Genomic DNA, 25,212 nt, shown 5'->3' with positions numbered 1-25,212 from the left:
TAGAAGTTCACAGCTCATCGCATCACAATAAACATTATTTGTACATCCGTATGCAGGTTAACTTCAGCAGCTTCACTGTTACTGGCATGGAATAGGTCCTCAACAATTATTGTTGGGATAAATGAATCAACTGCGCATCTTATTATACATACTAAGCAATTTTGATACCAGGGATCTTCAAGTGTACAATTTTACTAAAACGCACAGGTAAGGATGTCTCTGTGTGTCCTCCAACTATATAGCAACTATAATATACAATGACCTCCAGGGGGATGGTTTGCTATTCTTTGTATGACCTGACCTAATTAATTTCAAAATGAAATGCATTATAGTACCTGCACAGATTAAGCAACTGATTAACTGAACACTACGAACCTCATGGAGGTCCAAACATTAAGGACTGTATTTTCTTCTCAATTCCCTGACCTAGCAGCACTATGCCAATTCCCTTCCTAACTGGAGTAGATTCCTAAAAAATACCTGGAACACATCCCAGAATTTTCAGGTCACTTTCAGCTATTAAAAATCCACCCAGTTTAAAATGCCAATCAAATGCCTGAAACAGGGCCTTCCCCGGGGCATCTCCTGGCTACAGGGTCTCAGGAAATAGAAGGGGTCCTTACAATGCCAAGACTGAGTGCAGGCCAATCCAAGTCTCTTTGTGTCTGCTGCCAACTTCCTCCAATTTTCTTTCTGCCTGCCCAAGTGGGTGTAGGGCACAACAGTAAGTGCAGGCCCAAAATGTTTCTTGCTTTTCACCAGCAAGACATTTCATGCAAGCAACAGCTCCTGTATCTTTGGGAGGTCTCCTTATTCAGCCCTCCTCCCGTGTCAGCCCCTGGAAGGGAGGTGGGGTAGGGCGAGGGGTTCGTTCCTGGGCTGGTTGCTGGCCCTTCCCTTCACAATGCCTGAAGTTTCTGCGGTAGAGGACAGCAGAAACATGGTGGAGGCAAAACCACCTGCCCATGGTTAGGTCTGTCTTTTTTTTTTTTTTTTTTTCAATCTGTTCCTGCTAACTCTATGTAAGGCTGAACAGACCTTGTCAGGGGATGCCAAGGGCAGGGATGGTATACAAAATATTAAAGACGTAAGGGTGCCAACTGATCAGAAGGGATGCAGTCCAGGGGCTGGAACTGGGTCTTGCAGGCCCCTTGCTGTGTCCTCTAGTTGCTGAAAGGATCAGGAGAGCCCAGGGATGCCACAGCAAGGGGGTTTGGGTCACAGTTTTTATTACTAACAATGGTAGCATTTTAGTACTAGGACAGCTGTACTGGTGGAAACATCACTCTTACTCATGGGAGCTCATCAGTGTCCTGAGCAAAGCTGTCTCTGTTGCATACTTCCTGATGTCAGAGACTGTCCCAGGCCTGCTCTCTGCCAAGCCCTCCCCCCATGACTGTCTCATGGCTTCTTGCCCGATGATACTGAACTGCTTTTATTTGTCCACTTCACCTGTGAAAACTAATGCATCTTTACAATGCCAAACCGGAAAGTACAGCAGGCCATTCCAGACCTCTCCATGTAGCCAATGTCCTCCAGTTCTCTCCTTCCCTCGTCAGTCAGGTGAAGGGCACAGCAGTTAAGTCCATGTCTAAAACATTTCTTGTTTCACCAAAGAATGAGAAGATAGATACCTCTTGCAGATAGCCCTCCATCTTTAACAAAGGTTATCTTAGAGCTGCCTTCACTTTGCTTGACAGGGGGTAGGGATGAAGAGTGGAAAGCACTTCCTTCCTTTCCTCTTTGGGATAGGGAGAAAGGCCAAAATATTCCGGATGACTGGATAATCTTTGAGAGCCCCTATCCCACTGATGAATTGGGAGTTAGGATGGCAACAAAAGGAGAAACCCCGAAGTGGTATATGGGATAGTAGGTGGATTAGACCATCTCTTTATAAATCTCAAGAGAAGGATCTGGCCCAAACTGAAGGTGGCTTCCTGGTGGATTTCCCTTTGATGTTTGTGAATTTAAAGCTGTTCTTTCATATTTCAGACAATAGCACCAATTCCAAGCAACAGGAAAAATCCTCCTCCATATCCTGTTATACTTGTTTAAAGAGGCACCCGAAATAATTAAATATTATGTTCAGTTCAAGAAAAATGAATATCAAATACACATGGAATAAAAAAAAATTGAGGAAGCATATTTCTACTGGTGATTATTTGGAGATGCTGATTAATCCATTGTGCACATATTTATGTTTAATTAGAAACTGGGAAGGATTTAGAATGTTATTCTAAAACACAGTCTATTAGCATTATGGCATCATATTCATGTAGTGCAAATAATAATGTGAGATTTTCTTGGTAAATTATTTTTTAGCAACCCTGTTTTATCAAAAGCATATATTTTTACTCAGATGTTAAAAGAAACCAAGTCTGAGTATAAGCTGATTTGCTATAATTGGAATAGGCTTATTGCAGTCATTTTACCCCTTTAAAATTATGATACCAGCATTCAAACATCTGTTAAACCATAGCATCTGTTTCATATTTGGGATGCATCCCTACAAATTAGAAGAATGTTCTTTTTAATGAGCTCTGATTTAATAGGGAATCCTTTTTTTACATATATATAACTGTTATACCAAAGAAAGAAAATGAAAAAAAAAAAAAAAATCCTCTCTCTAGCGCCCTCCACAGCAAAGTACCTCAAAGGTCCATACATTTCTAATATAAAACTGTTCGATAAAGATATATTAATATGAGTTAGCTTGTTTTACAATTTAGTGTTGTTATGAACATATATAAGCGTGCACATGTGTGTGCAGGTGTGCATGCATATATGCAGGTGTGTGCACACACACACACAAACAGGGAAATGAAGAGAGCCATACGTTCGTGTTATTCAAGAAAAATAGTCACTTCTTTCAGATACATTGTCTTGACAATGTATGGGGTCTTAAAAATACTAAATTCATGACCTCATTATTTCTCTGTTTACTAAGATTTGTTTGCCCAAGGCACACTTGTTGACAGATCTTTACCATTTCAGTTCTATCTCAAGTAGTACTTTGCCACTGACTCATTCAGTTCTTTTTAAAATGATTCTCTTTTTAAAATGATGCTCTCTTTTTAAAATAACAGTTAAGGCCTATGTTGAGGCACATCGACTTTGGAAGTTTTCTAGTCATTTTTAGCCCTCTATCTGGGTCTGATTTTGTCTTATAAGAAGCATGTCAGCTTAATGTCAGACAACAAAGGGTTCATTTGTTCCACTGTTTATATATTTTACTATTTCAGGCCTGTGTATTTCTCTATTTCTAATGTGGATCTGGCTAGACTTAAAAAACTTAATTTAAACATATTTAAAACTCCTAGATTTATGATATTAAGCTACCATAAAATTTAGAAAATGATAGGTTGTCCCATTAAATTTAATAAACTACAAAAGGCTTTATAAAAAGAATCCTATCACTCACAAAAAATCTCAGAAGGAACTCATTGGAAGGAAGCCAGAAAAATGAGAGAAAAGAAAAAAATTCAATATAAGAGATATTGGTCACCCACTTTGTGCCTCCTAATTTGTCTCACCCAAAGAGAAAACTGCTATTATTGTGTCCTAGTGCTAAAGACATTTCTTTCACAGAAGAAAGGCAGAGCAGTCACAGGTAGGCAGAGAAAACCAAGGTCCCTGCCAACCCTAGCAACAACTGCTTCTGGCACCTTTCTCGCCAACCCACCCCCACCAAGCAAGGGCTCTCATATGAAAGTACATTTTCTACTTTGCCAAAGGAACAGCAGTATTTTATACCCATGTCATATCAAGTGCACAACTGATAGGTGTTACAAAACTAGATTTTAAGACATTTAGAGTTCTTCACACACACATACAAAAACCAAAACCAAAACAAAAAACCCAACAAGTTAAACCATCAACCACCTGGTTTAAAAGTAGTGTCTTCTAGGAATTTACAGATGCTATAAGAGAACCCGAGAAGAGAAAAATGACTCCGGGCGTTCTTCTAGGTTTAGGCTGGACTTAGCTTACCAATCTAAGACAAAAACTGACCTTATTTTACAATACTACCTGTGAAAAAAGATTTTGCCATTTCCCTGAGTGCCCTTTTCCAGGGCTTACTGACTTTTCGTAGCAAAACTCCTTTCTTCCTAAATTAAAGGCTAACCCTCTCATGGTTGAAAATTAGATACAACAACACACTTTCTGATCACGGGTGAGATGGCACAGTTTAACTGTTATGGTGAACTTTTTTGTGGTTTCCACCTCTTCAGATCTTATCTCTACATATTGTTAGAAACTTGCCTCTGCCAGTTGAAAGAGTGCAGACTTCCCACAGCGTTTCACAGGTTCAGCACCACCCAACTGCGAAGTGTTTGAAGAAATCTATATGGAAAACAATTCAGATAAAGAGTATTAATTATGTTAACAGAATCTTTGCTTCCTATTTATATGCACTCAGGAACTTTCTTTAATTTTGAGAACATCATTGCTCCTAAGTACTAAGTAACTTCAAATATGTCATATTTGGGATAATTTTTGGAACTGATTTTAGTAAACCACCTCAAATATTGTAACAAAAACCAGGTGTGGCTTGGATAGCGGTTTAATGACAAGAGTATTATCTTGTATACTCCAAGCTTTGAATTTAACTCCACAACCTTAACACAAGATATGCATTTCCAGTTATATATAAACACCAATTCATGGGCTGGCCAAACACAAGAGATTTAGAGTCCTTTTGTATGTACCAAAAGCAGCAAGTTGGGTTTTATTATTTTTTTTAAAGGAATATATTTGGGATCTCTAAAATATTTAGGGAACATAACACTGTCAGTCAACAAATACTTTTTTTGAGAATCCAATATAAACGTACTAGGGTAATATGGCAGGAGCTGGAGAAGCTAAGGGTTTTATAAAGAACACTGGCCCTGGCTTAGAGAGAATGCTCTAAAGCATACACAAAGATTGACAATCGAGACCACAAATCTAAAATAAGCCTTACAGTTAAGGCCTATGTTGAGGCACATCGGCATATACAGCATTACACTGACTGCACGCTCTTCTGCAAATGTGGTCAAACAGCAGCTGGGCCCTGATAGCAATGAACTCCATTGTCCTTTTTCATTTTTAGGTGAAAACTTCATTTTCAATTTCTAGCCTCACTCAGTAAAAAAAGCTGAGGACACACATTCTTAAGGATCTTTACAAAGTATTCTTTTCCTGGAGAAGGTCTGTCATCATTAGAGCAGCTAGCTATGGTGTAAGCTTTTCATTGTCTTCGCGATTCTGAATTCTTTCTCAATTTAAGACAGGTAGCTCTCAGTTTAGGAGGCAGCTCTGTCTGGCGACTGCATCCTTACAGGTGACCCCAACTCCCACAGGGAATTCTGAGATGCTGGCAGCGCCAGGAGAGACTGGGTGCTTGCTGCTAACAGGATTTTCCTTAGAATCCCTGCTGAATAAGAGGCCTTTGTAGAAGCAAATATTTAATAAGCTACCTGGGCCATTTAGAAGGGTGTAGCTTACAGAACTTTTAAGCACTTTTTCATCATAGGTGCCATCATTCTCAACAGTTATTTGCTATTCATCCCAATCACTTCTCCTTTAGAAAATTAACTAAATGGGGCTCAATCTTCCTGAAGTCTGGAACATTTTCTTCTCGCTAAATTTTCTCTGATATGTTCCATATCTACTTTTTCTAGAAGTTGAATTTAATTACCTTATCATTAAACCAAGAGAAATGAACAATGACTTTAGGGAATGAAGTACTGAGCACAGATGTCTTTTTTCTTTTTTCTTTTTTTTTTTTTAAGATTCTATTTATTTATTCAGGAGAGACAGAGAGAGGCAGACACGAAGGCAGAGGGAGAAGCAGGTTCCTTGTGGGGAGCCTGATGGCAGACTCAATCCCAGGACCTCGGGATCATGACCTGAGCCAAAGGTGGGATGCTCAACCACTAAGCCACCCAGGTGTCCCCAGATGTCAGTGTCTTAAACCAAGGTTGTATAAAAAGAACGAACATGACCTTTGTGTCAGACAGACATGCCTTCATTACTTTTTGCTGTGTTGACTTTAGGAAATAATCAAGATTTTGTGTCTCATTTAGCTCATCTTCAAAATAGAAACAGTAATACCTGCCCCATATTACTGCTGTGAAGATTAGATTTTATGTTAATGAAGAGTCTGGCACAGTGCTGAGCTCATATTAAGCTCTCAATAAATGGTGCAATTATTAACAAGAATTTATCATTAGTAACACAAACATAAACTCTTTTAGTAGAGTTCTAAAAATTACTTACATACTGAAATTGGAATGGAATTAAAAATTGCAATGTTGGAGGATAATTATGACATTCCATAATCTGTAGAATATTAAATCTGTCATATAATCACATGATACTCTCAAGAATCACTGGTAGCGCTGCTCTAAGCCACGATGGGGTGCATGGGGTGTGGATCTGGTTCTTCCACTGGTTCTCTCTGCTGTCGCTTTTGTTGCTGTAGGTTTACGCTCCTTGACAGTAGGTATGTTTGTTCATTACTACGCATCCTGTGCATGGCCAACTATGGGGCTCAGTGACGAATGTGGGACTGCACCATCTGACACCTGAATTCATGCATAGAGGTCTGAGTTGAGGCTTGAGCATGGTTCTTTACCTGCTCAAAAGGAACCACCACCTGTGTCTAGTAAGACTAGTTCCCTCATCACCCAGGGGAGGAGTTTTACCTATCTGTAGGTATAAGGAAGATTTCCAAAGGAGCTTGTGTGGGGTAGGGTCAATGTGTTTTAGTAGCCCAACATTTCCTGAATTGCCTTACCAATGCAATTTTCCTGGAAGGACTGTGGTGATTTCTTGGGAACATTCGATGTGGCTGACCATTTTTTTTGAGAAACTCTTCTATGGGCTTCCATGGCTAAAGGATCCTTGTTTTCCTCCGACCCACCGCACCCGCCACTCCTTGTTCTCTTTTCTCTGGCGTGCCCTTAAATGTTTCTCCTCAAGGTTTTGTCTTAGGACCTTCTCCTTTTTTATTTGTACATTCTCTCTGATAAATCTGATCACTCCTGATGGCTTCATTAGAGCTTGTACAATACCAATTTATTATATCACTGCTCGTTCCCATTTTTTTTTTTCCCTATTTAAGAGACTTACACAGCCTTTCAAGTAAGAACAATACCGTTAGTGTGATATTCAATGTCTGGTCAGCTGGTGGAGGGATGTGTGCATTACGTTACACTTCCGGGTAGGGAACATTTGTGGCCCATACTGCATAGTACATTCTTGGCTTTGTTTTTTATTTTCCTCAAATTGGATGTCACTTGCCAATCTGTTAACTCTACCATAGTCTCTCCTTTGCCTTGTATGTACTGTTCGATAAACAGAGTGGGTGGAATAGGATGTGAAGTACAACAAAAATGCTAAGAAAAATGATCACCCTGGATGTTAAAGTGATAATTTTATAGCCGCCTGAGGTAGGGGAGCCACATCAAGGAAGGAGGTAGTAAAGATCAAAAGCAAATTAGGTAATAGTGGAAGTCTTTTGTAATTATGAGGGGAATCATAAAACATGCAGCCTGGGAGGAAATGACTGATAATTACTGAACAAATAATAAAAATTAAAAAAAAAAAGTGAACAGTATGGGATGATTGGTCTTTCTTACCTTAAAAGAAATATTAATGCGTCTAATAAAACACATAATACTTTCACACTGATTAGCTGCAGTGTGAGTATACAGCTTTTGTCGAGTGTAATATTCTGCAACATATTGAACAGTTCATCATGAAAATGAATGCTTTAAATTTGTACCTATTGCTTATATCCAATTGTGGCAATGCCTTAAATTTGGTGAGATTATAGCTGTATTTATATTGGCATAGTAAATACTTTCTAAGGGAAGTTTTAATGTCCAAATTTATTGTTCCAAATCATCCAGATTAGTTCTCTGTCTTCAACAAAAATATGTAATGTTTCAATGCAAAGATCTATTTTAGGTGTAAGAGTTAGCCATGCCAACAGAAAGAGTATGTGAACCGGTCATGGATTTCAGACTTGTTAAATAATAGAAGACAATAGCTCCCTTCTGGCATTACATGTGGTCATTAGTCTTTAGTAAATGAGATCTAAAATGTGATGGGTGTGTCACTCTACCTGTAAACAACAAAAGATGCAGAGAGGAAACTCATTCTGACCAATGTAATGGATCAGAGCCTGGAAACAGAGTGATGGCTCTTCAGATGGGCCAAGTTGCATTTAGATGAATTGTGATTATCAGTAAGGAGTGGAGACAGACAGAAATGGGAGGGACAAGGGCCTGGGACAGGCTATGCACTCTATATTGCTTCCTAGATCTTGCAAAGCAGATATATTTTTTCCCTTTAAACATAAACTTTCATGGGGAATCTACAAACAAAATGTTCTTTATTCACTTTTAATAGTTCCAAGTTGGTTAACTTCGAAACTCAGACTTGGTTAAGAAAAAGAAACATCTTTCTTAGCTTGCAAGGCAGGGCACCAGGGCTTGGTATGAAAGAAAAAACAACTTCGAGTTACAGAAATGCCCGGGGCTTATGATTTCTTAAAACAGGTATTTCTAGGATAGCTATTTTACACAATAAATGACTCATTGCCAGGAGAAAATCTAGCTAATCTCTTCCCTAGAGTTATGAATGTTTGTAAATCAAATTAGCAGGAATGGTCCCTAAGAATTTGCATGTCTGACCTTAAAATAATATTATAAAGCTAACCATTTTTAAATAGTAAATTGTCTCCTAAATCACAGAAACATTCACTTTTCTCTAAGCATACATTAATAGGACTGAAATCCTTCTGAAAAGAGAGGAGTAGAAGTTGGCTGAGACTAGTGTTCATCCTCCTTTTCACTTCATCCCTTCCCTATGAGGCCCCAGAGATACTAGGAAGTGCCTTAACAAAGACGAGTTAATAATTCACGGTAACAATTATAAACTACAGAAAAGTGGCCTCAAACTGTGATTTCCTAATAGGAAACTTTGTTAGAAATGCAAATACCCAGGCCCCGTGCCAGGCTCAGTAAATCAGAAACCCTGGGAGTGAGGTCCAGCAATCTGTGTTTGAACAAGCCTTTGAGGGGACTCCAGTGCATTTTAGAGTTTGAGAACCTCTGCTGTAGACTAATTAAAACAAGAATTTCAAGAGTCTTTGTGTTTTCTCAAAGGTGATGGGTGTTCTATGGAATAATGATAACAGCTTTAGGGATATGATTATAGTTAGTAATTACAGCCTATTCTATTTCTATTGCAATACATGTGCGCATAGCAGATTTCAGTATGTAATTTTATTAGTTCATCCAGTTAGCTCTTGTTTGCCTTTGAGTAAACCAGAGTCAAATGACAACACGGTCAGATCCTAAGATGGCAGAGATTGAAACTTAGGGTTCTCTCTTGGGCCAGCTGAGACAAGTGACTAGAGAAGTTATATATCCTTAGAGAATCGTGTACTTCTCTTATATAATCACATGTAACAGTTATAATTAATAACTGCAGAGGCCACTTTTAGGCAAACAGGCTTTAAGCGATGGACTGTAGAAAGGGCCCACAGCAACTACTTGGCTGAATATAGACTGGCCCTTGGGGGTACCCAACCTCAAGATATCCATAGGCCCTAACTGACCAATGAGCTACTTACATCTAGGCACAGTGTACCTGTAATCTCCTCAAATAGGGAGAATTCCGTATGTCCCCATACCTCCTCACCTTCCCTCTTTAAAAAAAAACAAAACAGACAATAGAATACTACTCAGCCATCAGAAAAAAAATGAAATCTTGCCATTTGCAATGATGTGGATGGAACTAGAGGGTACTATGCTAAGTGAAATAAGTTAAACAGAGAAAGATAATTATCATATGATCTCACTCGTATGTGGAATTTAAGAAACAAAACAGAAGATCATAGAGGAAGAGAGAAAAAATAAGGTGAAACCAGAGAGAGAGACAATCATATGAGACTCTTTTAACTACAGGAAACAAACTGAGGGTTGCTGGAAGGGAAGTGGGTGGGCAGATGGGGTAACTGGGTGATGGGCATTAAGGAGGGCATGTGATGTAACAAGTACTGGGTTAACACTGACCTCTACCTCTGAAACTAATATTATATGTTAATTAAGTGAATTTAAATTTTAAAATTTTATTTTTTTTAATTTAAAAATAAAAATAAAAAAAGCCCAAACCAAAAAAACAGCCCCTGCCCCCTGCCTCTCTTGCCATCTATTTCTTAAACTTCTATCCCCTTTGTTCTGCCTCAGGTGAATTCTTGTCACCGCCCATGCCACCAGCTTTTACTAAATCATTGCCCCACATCTGGGGGCCCCTATCCGATGGGGAGAAACACCACAATAACCAAGTATGTAATTATTTGATTTGCTTAGGAATGAAAAGGGCTCATATTATCAATCTATGCAAAATATAACTAGGAGAAACCATATACTGAGTTGATAGTGGAAATTACATTTGATTCTAAGGCAAACACTCTATTTTGGTTTTTCCACCACACATGCCTTCCTCTGTTATGAGGTCTTGAAACAGCTCTAATAATTTTCAGATTATCAATTTTTTAAAGCTCTCTCAAATCCTATATATGTCTCATGATAAAACCCCAAAACCCTCAGAAGACCAGTGCTACCGAGCAGAGGAGTGAAATCTGCAAACATTACCCTGCACAAGTCTCAAGTGAGAAAAGGTTCTTTTCTTTCCTAGAAAAAAAACCTCTCATACTTTAAGGAGTGAGCATACTGAGCAGCAAGGAAGCATTAATCTGTTTAAGAGAGGCTCAGATCTCATTCTCTAGAATCACAGGACAGTCACTGTTACATCATCAAACTGGTCCCTCAGAGCTGCCCAGGCTTCAGGACCTCTTCATAAATATGGTAATAATATCATTTAAATAACAATCACGCTCTGAATGGAGATAACTATTGGAAACACCAGCTGTGATATCCCATACTGACATTTGAAATGAAGCTGGATACTCTTGGTAGTTAATATAGATCAGGTGTGTTAAAGATGAGCCACTACCTTTCTAATATTCCTGCTACAGAGTGGAGAATTTAATCAAACAGAATATATGGCAAATACATTGTTTTGAGGAAAATAAAGTATTTCTAAAAAGTTTCATGCAGCTGGCTCAGGTATCAAGATTAAAAACCAACTTAGTCAACATACCAAAATTCTTCTTTTACTCTTAAAAAAATTGCTAGTATCAAATAAATGAAAGTCACCAACTGGAAGAAAGCAAGGAAGTATTAAAACAATTCCCCAGACTGGAAAGAACAGTCTGCTTATCATAATGACAAATTATAATAAAATCTTAATTTATTCAGATTCATCAAGCAAATTGTTCTTCATAAATGGTGGTAGTTTTGTTACCAGTTTTATAGAATAGCCCTCAGCAACTAAAGCAAACCCTGTAGCAGAGACCCCTAAAAGATAAGCAGGGCGATTGGTGGTATAAAGTCACAGTGGTTGACACAAGTGTCCTGAGAAGCAGCAGTATTTCTTTTTTTAATGTAAAACCTGAAAGTAATTTTTCCTCATTTCCAAAGTAAGATGCTGGGTTTTCTCCTGCCAAAAGGATATCATTTTACATTTCATTTATGCAGCACTCTTTATTCAAATGAATCAAAATGATTCAATACATCAATATTAAACAGAATAGTCCTGCCTGTCATTTTCTCTCAACCCTTTAAAAAACTGCTTAGTTTATAATATGTATTTTTGGTTGGAATTACTGAAAAAGGAAGAAGGGGAAAGACTTAAAGCAGACACCAACTTTATATTCATGACCCGTATACATTTCATTATTTGTCATACAGTGCTCATTAGAAATGAGCAGCATATGGCTTAGGCCAGGGATTTTGTGGCAAAAATCAAGCATATCAAATGTGCGTCTTTGCACCAACTAAGTAAGCACTCTCTAGTGTGTGCTCTCTCTCTGGCTGACAAACCAAAGAAATCTGAGATCCTGCAAGAATTGACCTGATCTAAGCCTGGGATTAAACACTAATAAAAATGCTGGCGAAAGCTACATCACATTGAAAGCTAAGTACTGATGATTTAACAGGTTGTATTCACTGCAGCCACTTTGAGTTATTCATAAATCACAGCATCTAATTTCACTATTGGAAACATTTAATAAATTGGAATCCTATGGCCTTCATGTGGACAGCAGTTTTTTCAAAGCTTCTAAAATAAATTAAAAACAAGGTAAAATGAAACAAATGAATTACTGGAAAGTGCCTATTCTAAATGAACTCCTTAATGAATGCTTATAAAATGAATACAAAATATGGGGCCGATCTGACTATGATTATAGCAAAGGCAGCAAAAAGCATTAACTATTCCCTTATGCGCATTATTTTCGTAATGGCAAGAGGCATGCCTAAAGTTCACTGTATGTTATTAAAACTCTATTCTGATATTTCCTGAGCTCAGTAAGTTTCTGAGCCCAATAATCATTAAAAAAAAAAAAAAAGAATACCTCTGCAAACTGAAACAAGGCTGATGCTTGACACTGTTTTGAAGGAGTCTCAGGGTGGGATGTACTTGAAGATATCTGAAAGGCAACAAGTAATTTTTAATGCACAAGGACATTTTCCCATATCAGACTAATAGATTCCGCCAAATATTTCCACTGTAGACAATGATAAAAATTACGACATGAATCATCACCCTTAATGCCTTTTAGAAGAACAGTGTAAATGATTAGGGAAGACAAAGGCCATTCTTCTAAAAACAGATGACTGGAAGAACAAAACACCAAGTTTGGCTCATTTGCCATGTCTCTTCTAGGGTATCAGGTATGCTGCAAACAGCCACTGAGGAGACTTGAGATGAACTGCTTTATTTCGATATATTTTTTAAAATATTATTAAAAGCTGGAAGCTGCAAGAAAAGTGAGCTACTCTCTCTTTCCTACACCACTCCCTACAAGCTGTTCTCTGCTTCCAGGCAGCTGGGAAACACTGCTGGAGAAGCATATGGATATGGCTCAGGGTATCTGGGACTGAATCTTAGCTTACTACTCACTAGCTACCTGACCTTGGGCAGCTCAGCTAATCTTTCTGAGGCCTATTTTTCCCAACTATAAATTGATGATAATGATGAAGAGAATAATCTCCATTTTACAGGATTATGGTGAAAAGAAAAGCTACAGAATACACTGCCTGGCGTAGCACCAGAACTCAATAAATTATTCACTGCATAAAAATAGCATTTCTTTTGTAACACCATGCATGCATTCTCTCTCTCTTTCTCTCTCTCTCTCTCTCTCTCTCTCTCTCACTATCATTCTTCAGGTATCTGACAGTGGATAGAGGGTTCTCCACCATACCACAGTTGGTTCAACTAGGGTTTTCATTTCCCCTTGGCCATTATGGCAGCCTCATTAAAAGTTTGCTCTGATGGCCCCATGGAAGTACTTTTCAAAGATCTTTTGAGAACAAGGTCAGTTATTAATTTTGGTTCTGAAGCGAAAAAGACTTCTATCCAGCTACAAAATAGTGGAAAAGCGAGCCACAAGAGCAAAGCCTGGGCATTACGAATTCAGCCCATTCCCAGTCCCATAAAAGTATTTTTCTTCAATTAACTATGCTCACCAACTCCATCAAAGGGTACTTACTAAGCAACAGATGCACCTTAATCATAACTCTTCAATCAGAGGAGTCATTTTTTTCACCTTAATTAAATTAAGCTGGTTAGAAAAACCATGGAGGCAGTCAGTGATACAGTATCAAAGTAATGTTTAGGGATGAGAAAGAATTAGTAAAGAGACTGATGGAATTATTGACTTTATTCACTGCTGAAACCATTAAGAAAACTTTAATGCCACTATAATTAGACATATAAGCATCTTTAGAATAAATATTAGTAAAAGGAAAAAAAAGATACAGATCCTATTTAACAAGCTAGATATAAACAGACCATTGTGAATGAATAAAATTTAACCATGTGTTTTAAAGACATTTGAAGGTAAAATTATATTCTTCTTGGTCAGACCATGAAACCTATTATTTCAAAGGAGCAGCATGTATAAGTGTGACATATTGCAAATATGAATCCACAAGAATTTTCCTGAGGAACGAGGTGGGTTTTACTTCAGATAGCATTTTTTATTCCTATGACTCCTCTCTAAAAGTTAAAGAAAATAACCAGTTTATGTAAGGGGAATTGCCTATCCTATATTTTCCTTTGAGGATTAAATAAGACAATGAATGAAGAGAACCACTGGCATTAACCATCTAGATTTTTTTTTTTAATTCACAAGTTTCTAAACAAAAAGATTTACTTATAAATTAATATTGGGTTAAACAGATACTCAGTTAATCACATGAATAGGGATCTCCTGATGAAATATCAGATTAGGGATGGGGATCATTTATATAAAAGCACAGTTAGGGGATATCTCTTTGGAATCTTAGGTGTGCTATAGAACCCACATAAATGTACATATGCCAATACACCCAAAATTTCACATGGAATTTTAGGGTTTTCATTAGATCTTTAGAGGTTCAAGGATCACTGGTTGAGCATATCTGCTTTCAAAGTTGGGACCAACATTATTTAATACCTCTGTATCTGTAACCACTGTTCAAAATTTGAGTGCAGAGTAAATCCTCTGTGACATTAAATTCTTAAGGAAACAATATACAAAACAATTGTATTCACAAGCATATCTCACACAGGCAGAAAGGAAAGTGATAGATAAAGAATATGTGAGCAAATATGTATTATGACGTTCTCATGATATCAGCAAAGCATTTACACATTATAAACAATGTCTTAAAAGGAATGGCCTCTGCATTTGTGAAGAGTAGTTTTGCCAATGAACTGCTGAGACCAACAAGAAAGGCTACTAGAGAGGAAAAAAAAAAATCTGAAAATAAAAATATGCTCTCTTTGTACAAAGCCTAACACAATGGCAAATTTAGGAAGGATGACAGTGCAAAAGAAGGACTAGTAAAAGAATTAAAATGATCAAGACATGACCGCCTGGGTTACGGTTTTAAAAAAAATTAATCAATGATGGCTCCATATTGAGTTCTAGGGTAAATGAAGATATTTTGAGAAGCAGTCTTAACCTTATGGACTTGATGTTAAGGATAACATGCTTTCCTACATCATCTCTGAAGCAATGTTAGAAACATATCGAGTCAAGCAGGTTTGACACAAAATATAAGACTTTGAAAAATGCCAAATGCACACTAATATTCAATTAAGAGCAAAGTGTATTAAAAAAAAGGAATGCAATGTATAGCCAATACCCATGAGTTGATTCCATCTTCTGATTTAACGCCTGATAAATTAACAGCTAATAAATGACTAAGTTCTAACAGTAATTCAATTGTATTCCTAACTTTACTACCCGTGAACAAAAATTAGTGATGCAGTTTAAATGTAACAATATTTACTATGACTTAATAACAGGCTTCTATAAATATAGTTATTCTTTAATTAAGAGACTGTGGAGCTCCAAAATACCTTTTCCAAAATTTGATTCTATCTTCCCATTTATGGTTAAGTGAGCTAAGGAGAATTCTTCATTGCTTTAAGTTACTGCCATCAGCCTAAATTTAAACTCACATTACAATCTCATTAAATATAAATTGTAATATATTACCTCAGCAAACTGAAATAATGGGGACTTCTGACGTAATTCAGGAGATTCCGAAACATCCTGCCTACAAGTGCCAGAGGATATCTGAAATGAAGAAAGATGGTATGAGGCACACGGATAGTTTCTGGAAGACAAGAGATGACAAATGCCACCTCAAACATTCCTTTTTCTTTTTTCTTTTTTAAGTTTTATTTATTGATGAGAGACACAAGAAAAAGGCAGAGACATAGGCAAAGGGAGAAGCAGGCTCCCTGCAGGAAGCCTGATGCAGGACTTGATCCCAGGACTCTGGGATCACAACCTGGGCCAAAGGCAGATGCTCAACCACTGAGCTACCCAGGTGTCCCTCAAACATTCCTATCTGAGGAGAGAACAGTTTTCATTTCCTTACTTGAGGCAAACTATGACAAAAGAGTAGTTATAGTTCACAAAGTTACACAAAGTGTCATCCAACAGTTAAATTATTGAATAAAAAGCAGGAGATGGACAAAACAATGCATTTTACAAAAGTTAAGCTCAATTGAAGAGAAATTTCTACAATGATGGCCATCTGATCTTTTGGCTTTCTACCACTTGCAAAATTTAGCTACTTCTTTCATTTCTGTTTCCCCAGTATTTTATATTATCCAACTACATGAAAACACAAATGGGATCTGATAATATAAACCTTTGGGAAAACAAAACTAAATTCAAATTCTTGTTTTCTAGGTATTCATGTGTTTATACACAAATCCTAATCATAGAAAAGTTAGTATTTACCTAAGAATAATTTCTTTTATAACATGTTTTCTTTTGCACTATTCACTATGTTGGTAAACATTTAGTGCTCTACAATCTTCCTTTGAGATCTTCATTATTAACAACAGTTATAGAAATACCACTGGATTAAAAGAAATTCTTGCTATTAATTAATCAAGTACTGTTGTCAGGACACACACTTCCTTTTCTTATCTCATTGCTAAAACTGACCTCTATCTGCATTTGGGTGACATAATCACTTAGGAAGCCAACTATAATTCAAAAGTTGTGAGAGTCACAGAATATTGAGAGGATATTGTTATTCCTCTGATCTGACCCTTCTACAGATGAAGGAACTTAAATGACACCTCCCCTCCCTAACTAACATCCAATAATCCCCTTATTCTTATTTATCACCACGAGACATAAACATTTGTTTCTTGTCTGTCTTCTTCCAGTAGCTCTGTTTAATAAAAAGGGCTCAACACTGCCTGCTCACAATGTCAACGAGCATTTTTTAAATAAACTAAAATAAAGTTGACATGTCTTCTAAATCCTCTCCCCCTTTTCTAAATGACAAGGTTAGAAAGTCTGAAGGATGGGATCCCTGGGTGGCGCAGCGGTTTGGCGCCTGCCTTTGGCCCAGGGCGCGATCCTGGAGACCCGGGATCGAATCCCACATCGGGCTCCCAGTGCATGGAGCCTGCTTCTCCCTCTGCCTGTGTCTCTGCCTCTCTCTCTCTCTGTGACTATCATAAATAAATTTTAAAAAAATGTGTAAAAAAAAAAAAAAAAAAGTAAGTCTGAAGGAAAAAGTTATCTTTTACTATAGAGGAAAAACAAGTTAAAAATAGTTCTGCCTTTTTTTTTTTTAAAGATTTTACTTATTTATTCATGAGAGACATAGAGAGAGAGAGGCATGGATACAGGCAGAGGGAGAAGCAGGAAAAGGGAGGAGCAGGCTCCCTGCAGAGGGAGCCTGATGCAGGACTCGATCCCAGGACCCCAGGGTCACGCCCTGGGTTGAAAGCAGACACTCAACCATTGAGCCACCCAGGTGTCTCTAAAAATAGTTTTATTTTTTTTTATTTTTTATTTATTTATGATAGTCACAGAGAGAGAGAGAGAGAGAGGCAGAGACACAGGCAGAGGGAGAAGCCGGCTCCATGCACCGGGAGCCCGACGTGGGATTCGATCCCGGATCTCCAGGATCGCGCCCTGGACCAAAGGCAGGTGCCAAACCACTGCGCCACCCAGGGATCCCTCTAAAAATAGTTTTAAATAACATGTTTCTGACAATAAAATAGTCCAAGTTCACTGTTGCAAATCTGGAAAAAATATAAAAACCAAAATACAGAAGAAAGTCATCTATGATGCTATCTGCAAGAGATAAGCACTGCTAATACATACATACATACATACATATATATATATATTCTCCCAGTTGTGTAAGATAATTTTTCATCAAAAATGAGACACTGCACCATAGTTAAAGAATGTTTTTTTAAAACAATACATGATTTTTCCTGTGTTATTAAAACTTTTCCAATGTAATTTTAATAGTTGCATATGATTATGTTAGGTGTTTGAAGCCTATGGAAACAGCTGACAGTCACCCAGATTTTGTTCCTAAAAACGGAGCTTCTCACTGAACCCCTTTGTTAGATAGTGAAGATGGGTTTCTCTAACACTGTCATGGGTCAATGGGCAGGAACCAGCATTTGACGAGATCGGGCGCGTTCAGGGTGGTATGGCCGTAGACCAGCATTTGAAATCTTAATTGTCACCTTTGTATTTGAAAGAGTAATGGCCACCTTCTTCCAGTGACAATCTGTCTGTCACCTGACTGTATGTCAAATGGACCAATGGTGTTTTTATTTGCTTCCCAAGAATTTGAAGCCAAGGAGACACAAAATGCACTAAAGAGAAGGCCAATGAATTCTGAAATTACTAGCCACAAAGAAGTCCTTCATTGAAGGAATACTTGAACAAAATATAGCTTTATTTAAGAATGATGAAGAAAAATCAATACTGTTCTTGGTTTACAAAGAAAATCTTTATGTTTAGCTCCTAGATATCTTGGTAAATAATCAAAATTTTATTCAAAATCAGGCCTAGGATTAAATTAATTTTTATAAAATGTCTTAAAATTCAGTAACACAGGTTATACATGTGACATAATCTATACAAGATAGCTGGAATCAAGTATATTTGGGGTAGCTATACTGCATGAAGTCTATATATTCTTCATGAATATGGTATTTCATGATAGGTATTTTATGATATATGAGAAAGTTACCATTTATAAGGCGATGAGTTATCCTAGGAGTTCATATGAATGGTAAGAAGTCAACTTTTCTTCAAGTGCTGTTTATAGATTATTTGGCCATCACTACACATCACAAAGTTTTAAAAGTTAAGTGAGACCCTCTGCAAATCATTATAATGGATGGTCATAAATACAACTTTCTTTTTGAATAGTGAATTGAAATATAAGTAATTATTCAAGGCAACTGTAATCCTCCGCATGTTATGTTTTTTGGACTGTGAAATCAAAGAACTCCGTATATGCATGTTTGTGCTCACCACGCACCTAAAACATAGTAGATGTACAATGAGTATCTGTTGACGGACTTGATTCTGTGTATGTATGGATACAAAAACTCTCAATGAATTGACAAGGAATTACACAACAAAGACTAACCAATGTTAAAGTAGAAGTAACAGAATCAGGAAAGCTATGCATATTACTCTGTAAGATGTCTCTCAAAAATCGAATTACTCTTAACTTTAAAGTACTGTGGATTTAGCATATATTTTCAGTGGACTGTAAGGGAAACAGCACAAAATTAGGAGCCAGGAGAACTGGGTTCCTACTGAGCCATGTGGTTACCTGCATCTCTAGTCCATAGCAGAATTAGAAGCCACAAATCAGAAGGGGCCATGAATGAAGATATTAGGAAGAGGGTTGGAAAAGAAACAATACCAGCAGCAAAAGCAGGGAGAAGATAGAAAAACTGTTAAGAACGGAAGACACAAATGTCTTATAAACTACTGTAGTCCATCTAAAAGAAATTAGAGCAAAGAGTCTCAAAGTTTCTCCTGAAGGCTTCAGTTCACTGCAGTAATTAATATTTATAACTATGGTTCTAAGTTGTCAAGGTAAGGATAATTATAAAATATAGCCTTTATTAAAAGGCAGAAACGCCTGTGATGCATGCTAGGCATATTTCCACCAAAATCTCAAGAGGTAAATATGGCACAATGACATGGAAAATGTATGTATACAGAATTCATTCTTGTGTGCTTGACAAATTAAGGCATCCAATGCAGAAATGTACATTTGTGCATATACTAATAAATATACACATTTGGTAAAAAAAAAAAAAAAAAAATCAGAGGGTATATCCACATAAAAGTTAAGAGTATATTTTGTACAAAAGGCTCCTATTTAAGTACCAGTCAGAGGGTCCCAGATCTTATCACCTTGCTATTTGTATTTACAGTACTCCAAATTACTTATTAAATGGGGCATGCTTTCTATGGATAAATATCAATTCCTCAATCTCCATTCCTATGGCTGGCTTACTTTCTAAATACAGCAGAACACACAAGAGTCAAAGATATCTCTTCATTAATTAAGAAGAAAGAAAAGATACCAAATAAGCAGAGGTTAAATAAAGGGAGGGGAAAAAAAAAAAAAAACCCAAAAGTTGTTCCCAGAGTCTCTGAAATAATCCATAAAGCCACTAGGTGTAGCTATCTGCCCAAGAAACAAACAGCTAGAGGGATTTTTTTTTTTTTTTAAAGCAAAGTTTTGTTAAGGTCTCTTAAATCTAATCTTCCCTTTGATTTAGCTATAATTCTCAGTAGCCAAGAATGAGGAATTATTAACATAATTAAGAATTACAACAAAGTAGTATCTTTTCCCACAAGCACACTTCACATTGTGCAAATGGAAGACACAGACATGTGATCCAGCCTCCCGATATAAAACAAAATCACACCAGTTCGACAGATGCACTAGAAGTGTTTTGGAAAGCTAGGTATTAGCAATAGCCTGTTCCTACCTCATAAGGTGCAGGGCTGCAGCCACATACAACTGGATTCTGATAAACATACAATCAACAAAAGGGGTAAAAGTGCATTGGTTCTATGTGAGCTATATATTTCAGCCCTTGCTATTTCAAACATATGTTGATACTCCTTCAACATAATATTCAATAAAAACCTACTATGTGCCAGCCATAAAGACTGCTCACAGTTCTAAGCAGCTTACATTCCACTTGCATACATTTTGTGCCAGGGAATAAAATGATAAGCTAAGGGAATGTGTCTGGCCCTTAAGTAGCTTGCAATCCAAAAAGAAAAAAAAAGTAGCTTGCAATCCAAGTGCAGGGGACAGCTACACACGTAAGATGTAAGCGCACAGGCAAGGCACAGTGGCCGTGCTAGGCCTGTGAGGCCAGAGCAGCAGCTTTCACTCCTTCTGGGTGGGACAGGCGGAAGTTATTAAGACAATAATGTCTGAGCTACACCTAGGAGAAAAACACCACACATGAGCAAATGAATGACATGGCAACAGCAGGAGGAAAAATATGGAGACAGATGCCCTGTGTGTTTGAGAGATAAGGACTTTCTCAGTGTGGATGAAGAGAAGCCTGGGAGGGTAGTGGGAGATGAATGCAACAGAGAGAAATTTGAATTCTCGGTTATTGAAAATGAGGCTGAAGGCAATGGGGAGCCAGCCAAGGTTTTCACTCAGAGGAGCAGCGTGATGAGAGATAGGTAGTTAGATAATTCTGTCAGTGGAGTGCAGGATGACCTTGGCTGAGAATTGACTGGAGGCAGGCGACCAATTAGAAGGTTAAAAAACAAAAAAAAAAAAAAAAAAAAAACCGGCTGAGAGGAGGGGCCCCAATTAAATCAGAGATGCTATTTGCCAGGTCCTAGTAATTGCCTGGAAGGATGTCAGGGCTGAAGAAAAGGGGCTGGACAAGGCCAGGGTTTCTAAGGTTGGTTAAAGCCTTTTACTACAAGAGGGAATTTGACTAAGGAAGGCTTGAGGGGAGGGGTTGTCTTCTACGGGAGGAGAGAGTTTGGGAGGAGAGGATTCCATTTCAGAGTTCAAGTGTAAAGATCCCTTGTGATGCCAAGGGCCAGTGAACTGATTCTCACTCTTGCTCAGCCTGACCCGGTCTTTCCTACAATTGGCAGTTTTGCCAAGTATCCTTCTATAACAGAGTACCTGAGTGATGATTTAATTTGCATTTAATATGAGATGTTAAATGAAGCTCTGAAATGGACTTGCACTTAAAACACAGGTGAATTAAATGTAAGCATATTATATCCACATTAGTCCTTCAAAATGTTTTTAAGGATTAAAATAAAGCCACCCTTAATTAAACCTAAATTAGGTTGAAGAGAATCTGAATAGTGAAGCACAGCACTTGGCCAGCTGACACCAGGACAAAAGCACAGCTGAGAATAGAGTACTGGGCTACTCTTGGAGCTTAACCAAGTGACATGGCATTGACTCGCACGCTCCCCAAAATGAGAGTACATGTCACCTGGCTGAAAGGAACAGTGAGTCTGTGGTTCTTCTGTTCAGGGCACCAGGGCCGCCAGGGTGCTCCTGCATCACAAGTGAAGTTCTCCTGTCATTATAAGCCATGTGGCAAGGCACTAGTGTGGACGTCCAGAATGGACTCCAGGTCACTTCTACACCTGCCACAGCAGCTGAGACAAACTCACAGCGCCCTTCTGCCTCTGGTTCCTCACATGACAACATAGGTTACAAGGCCACTCTGCCTTCTTCACTGGGCAATGTGGAGACAGAACACAATAGTGTATAAAAACACAATCTCAGCAACAGCACAGCAGCACCACCCCCCTTCTCGTTTACCCTGTTGTTCTCTACCCTCTTTCTATCCTAGCTCACTTGCAAGCCCACCTTCCCTGCCACCCCTTCCAAACCATCTCTGGGAGACTGGAGAGCCCATCACTATCTTGAGCAGTGTGGCCTGGGAACTCAGCAAGGAGAGATGCTTATGAGTCAAGCTGGGTAAAAGCAGTGGATTCTCTGGGCCTTGAGGCCCACACTGCTGACAAGTGGATGAGGCTGGGCTGGATAACAGCTCTCGCCAAAATGGGTAGTGAACAGTGACTTCACCTAGAAAGAAAGAAAGCTCAAAAATCCCATTTGCTATTTAATGTAAAATTTAAATATAATGTGTATCTCCTTATGAGGTATGTTTAGAAGTTATAGAACCTGTGAGAAGGGAACAAAAGCTTTGATGGGATGGGGTAAGAGTTGGGCAGGAGTAGAATCCAATGGATATAAGCAGAGCGGAATAGACAAATTAGTAGCCTAAGAAAGGCACATATCAAACGAGCTCAAATGTACCAACAGGCAGGAAAATAATTTCCCCTAGTTCACTGATGTCAGAAATTATAATACGTACACGTGAAAACTTCCAATTTTACCAAAATCGGTATGTTTTAAAAACACTTAAAACTCAGTGCTTAGGGACACCTGGGTGGCTCAGTGGTTGAGCGTCTGCCTTTGGCTCAGGGCGTGATCCTGGGATCTGGGATCGAGTCCCATATCGGGCTCCTTGCAGGGAGCCTGCTTCTCCCTCTACCTGTGTCTCTGCCTCTCTGTGTCTCTCACGAATAAATAAACAAAATCTTTAAAACAACAACAACAAAAAACAAACAAAAAAACCCTCAGTGTTTAAAATATGGATATAATCTTTCATTCATTTAACAAATATACTTGGTCCTTGAACAATACGAGGGTTGGGAGAGCCAACCTTAATAAAAAATCATCTGTAACTTTCGCCTCCACAAAACCTTAATTACTAATAGCCTACTGTTGCCCGAAGTCTTACTGATAATGTAAATCCTAACACTAGGACTTTCTCACTCTATGACCTTGGAGAGGCTATGTAACCTCTCTCCTCTAGAGAGGTTATCCTCCTTTATGAAATGGGGATAAAAATGATAAATAATCATAAACCAACCTCAAAGGGCATGATGGAGGATGAAATGAGATAATCTGTGTAAGTGCTTAGCACAGAAAGCCAAATTTGATTCCTCTTACTGTGTTCAGCGCCCAGAAAGACTCATGACATGCCCCAGTAAAGAACAGGCCGACACATGCCCCAGTAAAGAACAGGCCCACACAGGAGAAGGGAGAAGGGGAGTTGAGGTCAGGTCGGTGGGGGCTGAACCACAAAGGCCCTTGGATACCGCATGGAGACTGAAGCTAGGCCTGGGTTCAAATCCCAGTTCTGCACTTGGAGCTACACAACTCCTCTGCTCCCACTTCCTCACTTAACGGTTTAACCTTTACTTATGAAGCAAGGAAGATTTAACTCATAATGTTGTTGTGAAGATCAAGAGTTACTCTTAGGTAATGCATTTAAGAACGGTACTGGGAATGAAATGTTTTCAAATTTCAGTCATATAGAAATATGAACCGTTTTACTTTTGAACAGGCAGATGGCGATCAACAAAATCAACGAAATCTCCTTTGAAGTCAGAAGTAAACTGTGAAGAATTTGCTCAGTACAAAACCCTGTACCTGGAATGCCTGAGTAGCTCAGTGGTTGAGCATCTTCCTTTGGCTCAGGGCATGATCCCAGGGTCCTGGGATCGAGTCCCACATTGGGCTCCCCACAAGGAGCCTGCTTCTCCCTCTGCCTCTCTCTCTCTCTCTGTATCTCATGAATAAATTAATAAAAATCTTAAAAATAAATAAATAAAAAAACCCTGTACCTTATTACATCATCAGCTCCACGAAGGCAGAGACTTGTGTCTGGGTTTGTTCCCTGACACAACAGGGAACATAGTAAGCACTGGCACATAGTAAGCATTAGAGAAATACTTGTCATATGATTGAATGTGTGAAAAGATGGCACACTTCCTATACTGTTCAATTCTTACATATGACCTGTATGGTCCCTTAATAAAGGAGGTGTGCCACCATTTGCTAGCATCTTCTCCATTAACTTTCATGCTAACTCAGCTCTTCTGGTGAAGCCACTTCCTACACAGTAATTTCTCCCAGGTTTTAAAAAGTTGTCTTCTTCTTGAGCACCTGGAGATAGAGAATAAATTACAACCGCAATTTCCTACAAGTTTTCAATGGACAAGGAGCTGTGTATGTGTATGTGCATGCGTCCACATCCATGTGCTGCCAAGAATGCACACAATGTCCTGTAGGACTGATGCCTGATAAAATTTAAGCTGTCAAGTTAGGTATGAAATGCCTAGAATAACCTAGGGTAATAATACCAGGTACCTGCAGGAATGCTCTTCAGGAGAGATGAAATTGCCTTACAGGTTTTAATTTCAATTATATTATATATTATATATAATAAATATAATAAATTAATTTAATTTAATTACAGGTTTTTAAAATCTTCACAGATGTCTTGGGAGTTAAGAGGCAAGGGGTATTATTATTATTAGCTCCATTTTACAGAATGGAAGGCAAAGAAAAAAGTGGCTTGACTGTAACACTACAGTCTTATCTATTGATTCCAACAAAAGAACAAAGCATTCTAAAATCACAGACCTAATACCTAATACACTTCCCACACACTTGAAAGCGTACCTTCCATCACAACTAAATAGATATTGATGCCTTCAAACCTTTTCATCAGCTTTGATTACTCTTTTAAATTTTCTATTACTGCCCAAACCATCCCTCCTCCTGTTCCAGTAAGGACGACTTTCTGGTGTTGACTCAGTTCCCCTACTGAGTTTGGTCTTTTTCAATACTGATCCAAGCTGTTCTCTGTATTATGTGTTTACTAACAGCCCCCTTCAGAAGCTTTTAATCTGGAATTTTATTA

At 38.2% G+C, this 25,212-nt stretch overlaps 1 protein-coding gene and 1 long non-coding RNA gene across 10 annotated transcripts in view; one reads left to right on the top strand and one right to left on the bottom strand.

Moving 5' to 3' along the window:
* BBX (BBX high mobility group box domain containing) overlaps nucleotides 1-25,212 on the bottom strand; it is a 268,781-nt gene that overhangs the window by 46,973 nt on the left and 196,596 nt on the right. For 8 of the 9 annotated variants that reach the window (XM_038582723.1, XM_038582722.1, XM_038582727.1 and 5 more), the window contains 3 exons: nucleotides 15,614-15,694; nucleotides 12,476-12,550; nucleotides 4,264-4,344 (listed from right to left, as the gene is read on the bottom strand). In XM_038582723.1, coding sequence (XP_038438651.1) covers nucleotides 4,264-4,344; nucleotides 12,476-12,550; nucleotides 15,614-15,694 — 237 coding nt within the window. The remainder of the gene's footprint in view (nucleotides 1-4,263; nucleotides 4,345-12,475; nucleotides 12,551-15,613; nucleotides 15,695-25,212) is intronic. The other variant, XM_038582728.1, reaches the window with a different exon arrangement.
* On the top strand, nucleotides 73-24,068 carry LOC119867321. The gene is made up of 3 exons (XR_005383250.1): nucleotides 73-207; nucleotides 10,245-10,342; nucleotides 23,851-24,068. It is a non-coding gene; the product is annotated as an uncharacterized LOC119867321 (long non-coding RNA).

Source organism: Canis lupus, chromosome 33 (assembly GCF_011100685.1).
Source record: "Canis lupus familiaris isolate Mischka breed German Shepherd chromosome 33, alternate assembly UU_Cfam_GSD_1.0, whole genome shotgun sequence".
Taxonomy (NCBI): domain Eukaryota; kingdom Metazoa; phylum Chordata; class Mammalia; order Carnivora; family Canidae; genus Canis; species Canis lupus.
This window is presented reverse-complemented; position numbering and strand designations above follow the sequence as displayed.